General features: G+C 45.6%; 1 protein-coding gene across 1 annotated transcript; it reads left to right on the forward strand.

Moving 5' to 3' along the window:
* The first annotated feature begins 2,721 nt into the window (after window positions 1-2,721).
* LOC124673145 (4-hydroxyphenylacetaldehyde oxime monooxygenase-like) lies at window positions 2,722-4,369 on the forward strand. Its single transcript, XM_047209275.1, has 2 exons — window positions 2,722-3,639; window positions 3,713-4,369. The coding sequence occupies exons 1-2, from the start codon at window positions 2,722-2,724 to the stop codon at window positions 4,367-4,369; spliced, it is 1,575 nt and encodes a 524-aa protein (XP_047065231.1).
* The last annotated feature ends 2,722 nt before the right edge of the window (window positions 4,370-7,091 follow it).

Raw genomic sequence — 7,091 nt, forward strand, 5'->3', positions numbered from 1 at the left:
TTTTTTTTTTTTTTGCTTTGCCTTCCACTATGTAGAAGTCGGCTGGCTCAACGAAAAATTGAGTAGTGGAGCACGTGGACGTACGTCCCTCCCTCGCTCACATCGCACGAACCCTTTTTTGACTAGACAGGCTGCGGCTACCATCTTTGTGCCGTCCCCGTGTGGGATACCTAGCTCCAAAAGAAAACGTGTTCCTGTACGATCCACACCGTGATTGGTTGGCATTTTTATAAGAACAAAGGAACTTTAGCTACAGAGATCCTGCTTTACGATGTTATTTGTATGGTGACACACTTTGCTTCACTGTATTAGTTGATTTGTTATGTGGCCGTATGGACAAAAATGTGCACTGCTAATGAAACAATGAACTTCTGGAAAATGTTTAAACATAAATTAAATTAAAATCTTGGGACGCCACTATTTCTCGGTCGACCCAAAACTGACTTGATTCTTCGTCACCCAATTTTACGTATAACTTGTGTGTAACTAGAAGACACGCACTACACGGAATAGTCAAGGTGTCGACGACCAGAAGCCGTCGGCATAGGCTGTGCCGACAGCCACCATCGGCACTACAAAGCCTCGGCACAAGCACTCTGGCCGTCGGCATACGGAAAGCTGTCGGCACACAGGTGCAGGTGGGCCCTCCAACGTCTAACCGCCGTTTGCTCTGGCAGGTTTATGTGCTGACGGCATTGTCGTAGGCATAGGTGCATATTTTTATAAAAGTAAATTCAAAATATTTTTAGAAACAAAATTAAAAAATTGAGGCAATTTATGAATTGTTTAATAGTTTAATCTCTAACCATGTTTAATATTAGATCAAATTACCTATTAATTGTCAAACTTTCCACTCGGTCATCCATCCTCAAAGTACTTTCATCGCAGCACGTTTAACTTCTTTGTTCCTTCTAGAAGAGCTTCCGGTAGAGAAGTTATTCTTTGTTGACAATAATATCCTATCAATTCTATTAACCCTTGGGCCATGAAGTTACACTTCTTTATTATTTGAAAATTCCAAACAATTATTTGACTAAAGAACAATGAATAAATTATTGTTTTTTAATAATAAATTTTGGAATAATAAAATATTTTTTATTTATTTCATCAAAATCTAAAACCTGAAAAATCTCCTATTTCCTCTTCGATTTCGAGGAATCTAAAAAATCGTTAAATGGCCATAAGCGGTTGAAACCAGATGTAACTTTTTCATTAGTTAAATTTTCATATAAAAACGTTTTCATCGAAGGTCGATGCAACCAGAAAAGAAGTTTTACCGAAACATAACGCCATTTTGCATAATATATCAAAATTCATGGTCGTTAATTTTTCTACCAACAAGAACACATAATACAAGGTTATCTCAAAAGATTTTTTTAAATATATTTCTTCAAAACTAAAAAGGCGATTCCCATCTTGGGGGGGGGGAGGGGGGTGCGTGGAGCAAAACAGAAAAAGCAGTGCCGACGGCTTGGGGGGAGGGTGTGTGCATGGATAATTCATCTCTCTCTCTCCCTCCCTCTCTCTCTCCCTCTCTCCCCTCCCTCTCTCTCCCTCTCTCTCCCTCTTTCCCCCTCTCTCTCCCCCTCCCCCTCCCTCTCTCTCCCTCTCCCCCTCCCTCTCCCTCTCTCTCCCTCTCTCCCTCTCCCCCTCCCTCTCTCTCTCCCCCTCCCCCTCCCTCCATCCTCTCTCTCTCTCTCTCTCTCTCTCTCTCTCTCTCTCTCTCTCTCTCTCTCTCTCTCTCTCTCTCTCTCTCTTTTGTATAGACATGTTCATATAGATGACATAGATTGTGCTTTCTTTAGGATTGTATACTTGAGGACACAAAACCTAGAAAATCAATAAAAAAATTGCAGTACAAGGCTACTGTCGTTGGTCAAAATTTTGCACACAACATGTAATTAGCCACTTATGTGCAATTCTCATGTGTACAAATCATGATGTAAAGCCACGGAAATTATTCTGTAGAGCATGCACTTCTATATGCGCCACAGAAAAGCCATCTATGTAGATGAACAAAATATATTATGGTTTCATGTCAATTTCAAGGGGTACATAAAATTGATGGATTTTTTTTCGAATTCAACCATATTTGATAATATTTGACCTCATTCAAATTACGGCTTGCATATTTGAATTGTATTCGATACATGTACATTTTTGTGATCTAAATTAGCATCATATCGCTAGGTTTCTGTCTTGGCTATTTTAGATGGAAAGAGTTCTCTGTTTGTACCGACGTGGGTGAAATAGAGGACCAAGAATTTAATGGACACATTAGAGACGGTGCAAAACTAATGATTGGCTAACTCGAAAGTTCACATCTCAAGGAAATCAACCAAATTGATTCCCGGACTATCAGAATCTGAAGGTATGCGCGAGAAATTAAAACGATCGTATTACTTTTTCAGACTTTCAAAATAAAACTGGAGCTTCATTTATTTGGACTCAAATTCTCACGAGCCCACATGTTTGTCTCTGTATCCTCTCTGTAATGGCCTATGGTACGTCTTGGCCCATTCACTAGAGCAAAAGGGTAAAATGGAAAGTGGAAGGAGAAGAGTTGGTTCAAAAGAAGAAAAAAAAAGGAAAGGAGGAAAACCCGAAAAAGGAAGGTCCAGTGCCAGCAGCCAGAACCAGCGCAGTTCCAGTGCTGATCCGCTTTAAAACCACGAGCGGCATGCCCGCAGATCATGAGCGAGCAAAACCAAAAGACTTACAATGTCGACCATGTCGCAGGTGTTCAACCAGCTGCCGAAACAATGGCAGCTCCTCTTCATCGGCGTCCTGCTGCCTGTCCTCTCCTTGCTGCTGATAGTGCGGAGGTCGTCCGCCGAGAAAGGGCTGAAGCTGCCCCCAGGCCCCGTGCGGCTGCCGGTGCTTGGTAACCTGCACCAGTTGGGCCCGCTGCCGCACAGGAGCCTGCGGGAGCTGGCGCAGCGGCACGGCGCCGTGATGCTGCTGCGGCTGGGCGCGACGCGGATGCTGGTGGTGTCGTCGGCGTCGGCGGCGCGTGAGGTGCTTCAGACGCAAGACGCCGACTGCTGCAGCAGGCCGGCGTGCCCTGGGCCGAGGCTGCTGTCGTACGGGTTCAAGGACGTGGTGTTTGCCCCCTACGGCGAGGGGTGGCGCGAGCGGCGCAAGCTCGTCGTCTCGGAGCTCCTGAGCATGCGCGGTGCCAAGGCCGCGTGGGGCGCGCGCCAGGAGCAGGTCGACATACTCATGGCCGCACTGACCAACGGCAGCAATAAGCCGGTGTCCCTCGGCGACCACATCTACGGCGTCACCGACGGGATCATCGGCACGGTGGCGCTCGGGAGCATCTACGGCAAGGACAAGTTCGCGGGCAAGAAGCGGCAGTTCCAGGATTTATTCCACGAGGCCATGCGCATGCTGGGCAACTTCTCCGGCGAGGACTTCTTCCCCAACGCCGTCGGTCGCATCGTCGACCGCATCACCGGCATCGTCGCACGCCGCGAGAAGGTCTTCAGCGAGCTGGACGGCTTCTTCGAGATGGTGGTCGAGGAGCACCTGAAGCCCGGGCGTGCCAAGGGGAGTGGGGACCTCGTCGACGCGCTCATTGACGTCTGGAAGGAGGGCCATGGCTTCACAAGGGACCACATCAAGGCCATCATCCTGGTGAGTGGCGTCAAGCTATGCAATTACGTAGTCTGTCTAATGGAGGAATAATGATTGGTTAATAAAAATCCAGGACACGTTCGTGGGCGGCGTGGAGACGAGCTCGTCGACGATCCTGTGGGCGATGTCGGAGCTGATCAGAAGGCCGCGGATACTGAAGAAGGTGCAGGAGGAGATTCGAGCCGCGGCGGGCGGCAACGAGCGGGTGCTGCCGGACGATCTGCCCAAGCTGACCTACCTGAAGCGGGTGATGAAGGAGACCCTGCGGCTTTACCCGCCGGCGACGCTGCTTGCGCCGCGGGAGACGATGCGACATGTCAGGATCGGCGGGTACGACGTGCCGGCCGGAACGTGGGTGTCGGTGAACGCGTGGGCGATAGGGAGGGACATGGCGAGCTGGGGCGAGGACGCGGAGGAGTTCGAGCCGGACAGGTTCCTGGACAGCGTGGTGGAGTTGCAGGGGACGCACTTCCAGCTGCTGCCGTTCGGAGCCGGGCGGAGGATCTGCCCAGGCATTGCAATGGCGCTGATGAACGTTGAGTTCACGCTCGCCAACATGCTGTGCGGTTTCGACTGGGCGCTGCCGGAAGGGGTGAAGCCGGAGGACGTGTGCATGGAGGAGGCCGGCGCGCTCGCCTTCCACCGCAAGACGCCGCTCCTACTCGTGCCCACCCCGTACCGCGCTGTCTCAGTACAGGGACGTGTCGACGGCCACTACGTCAGGTGCTAGAATTGCCGGCACTTTCTTGCCGGCATTTCTCAAATGTGCCTGCATTTGTAATCTTTGCCGGTATTTTTTGGGTCTGTGCCAGTAATTCTCATTGATTTCTCGGCATTTTTCAAAATGTGTCGGTAATACCTATTTTTACCGGCACTTTATCGAGTGCCTCCAGTTGTATTACCGGCAAATCTTCAAAAGTGCCGGCAATGTTCAGTATTACCGGCACTTTATCGATATGCCTCCAGTTGTTTGGCAAATCTTCAAAAGTGCCGGCAATGCTCAGTATTACCGGCACTTTATCGGTATGCCTCCAGTTTTCCTGGCAAATCTTCAAAAGTGCCGGCAATGGTCAGTATTACCGGCACTTTATCGATATGCCTCCAGTTGTTTTCGTGGCAAATCTTCAAAAGTGCTGCCAATGCTCATTACAGGCATACAGGTAAGTGCCAGCAATTTCTTTCGCTGGCATTTCTTAAAAAGTGCCGGCAATGCATCACAGACATAGCAGACATACAAAAGCATCACAGGCCACAAACATAGCAGTAAGATGCATAGCAGTTCAGCAGTAAGACATAGCAGGCATTACATACAAAAGCATGTCAGGCATTACATACAAAAGCATCACAGGCATTATAATGCCCACTGGTAGGCATCAAAAGTAGTTCAGCAGTTCAGCACTTACTTCAGCAACTTAGACAACTACCAGTTCATAACTTCAGCAACTTAGACAACTAATAGTCCATAACTAACTGGATGACTCAGGGAAGTTGAGCACTTACTCTGATGACTCAGATGAATCAGAGTCATCAGGTACACTATGGATCATCAGACCAAGCTTACCTTTCATGTCAACGTAGAATTCAAAGATGCAGATTGCTCCTTCTTTGATCTCATAAGTCTTCATAGCCTTTGACCAACCAGTTGCTATGATTGCATTCTTGGCCTTTCCCTTTGCCATCTTCATGGTCACTTTAAAGCATGCATCACTGTCGGTGTACTCTAGAGCAACGATGTAACGACATTGCACTGGAGCATGGTCAATTAACCTTTTCAGGTACTTTCCAGTGAACTTCTTTCCAATATCCTGTCAACCATACAATGTATACAATCAGTTCCAATCAGCAACAGTAATAGCATTCTTATAGTACTCAACAGTAATGAAGGTTAGGTTTTGTATTTTTACCAGCTTGCATTTATTTTTTATCACTGCTGACTTGGTCATCCTGTAGACATAGTACTGAAATTCCTCTTTTGGGAAGTGGTTGCAGTGCTCATTAAGGAAATTGACTTGACCTTTTGTCAAGTACATGTCATTTCCAAACATGCAGTGCTCATCAAAATCATGGCTCCTACTTACCAGTGGCCCTAGTTGTAACAAAGAGATATGTCATTGTTAAGTAATGGAAGCCTACATTAGTAAAAATAAATAAATAACCACATTGATGTTAACCAACATTGATGTTGATGTTATTTATATAAGCATTGATGATGATGTTAACCAACAGGAAGAAGAAGGAATCAAATGCATGTTCATACCTCTGAAGATCCCAAAGGAATGACAGTCACATTCAGACTTGTCACATTCAGACATGGCAGCATCTGAGCTTGAAGAACTGGAGTACAAGCTTGGATCACTGTCAATTTCAATTGGATTGTCTTTTGTGGATCCCATCTAGAAGGTTGAAGTTATAGTATTAATAGACAACTCAAATTAATATCAAAACAATATGAAGACAGACAGACAATAATGCATTTTAACTGAAGAGAGTAGAGCAACTAGATGGTTGGGCTTCATTTGCATGTACTATTTTCTAAGGCTAGGAGCTAAACCAATATTTTCTAAGGCTAGGAGCTAAACCAACAAGATAATAGGAGGAACTGATCCAGACATAATTATACCACTTCAAACAGTTGCATATGCTTTTATACTTATTGTCCTATGCTACTGCTTATGTATCTGCATATCTGTTAAAACCATAACCAGACATTATCACCGGACAATTGGTAAACGAGAGACAGTTTCTATTGCCTTGTAACTCATCCAACAAAAGCAATTGCCATGTTAAACAAGTCATTATCACCAAGCACAAAACAAATTTATCTCTTGCGTTTCATTTGTCCGAATAGCCAAAAAGACTTGGCGATTGACAATAGCCAAAAAGACTTGACAGTTCCATCTACCACCGGCACCACTTGGATGCACAAGCCGAGTACATGCAATCAAAGACCACCCAATGAAACCCTAGATAATTAAACCATCGAAATCCTAGAAATTCTTCATAAGCAAACATAATGGCTTTCATATGAACTATGATTCCCTATTATGCAAGCAGAGATAGGCAGCCAACAAGATTAAGCCAAGTGTGTGAGCAACCAGTTAGTAGCAAGGATACTAAGGTCACAACAAACACAAATCCATCAATTTACCAACAACAGATAGCCATCACTATCCAGTAATGGATTCAGACTTTATTTATTTCCAAAGTATCCATGGAAACATCAAATCATGCAAAGCAAAACACTTAAGCATCACTTGCATAAGCGAGTTCATCGATAATCCATTCATCCATGATGGATTACATAACAAATCCATGCATGAATTATGCCAAGGTATCACCGTAAAGCAACGGGAACACATATTCGGATGCATAAGCATCGGTAGCATGCATCGATGAAGACAACAGCTAGCAATTCATCCATATAAGCGTAGGATCAAGCCAAGAAGTATAGG

Source organism: Lolium rigidum, chromosome 7 (assembly GCF_022539505.1).
Source record: "Lolium rigidum isolate FL_2022 chromosome 7, APGP_CSIRO_Lrig_0.1, whole genome shotgun sequence".
Classification (NCBI taxonomy): Eukaryota; Viridiplantae; Streptophyta; class Magnoliopsida; order Poales; family Poaceae; genus Lolium; species Lolium rigidum.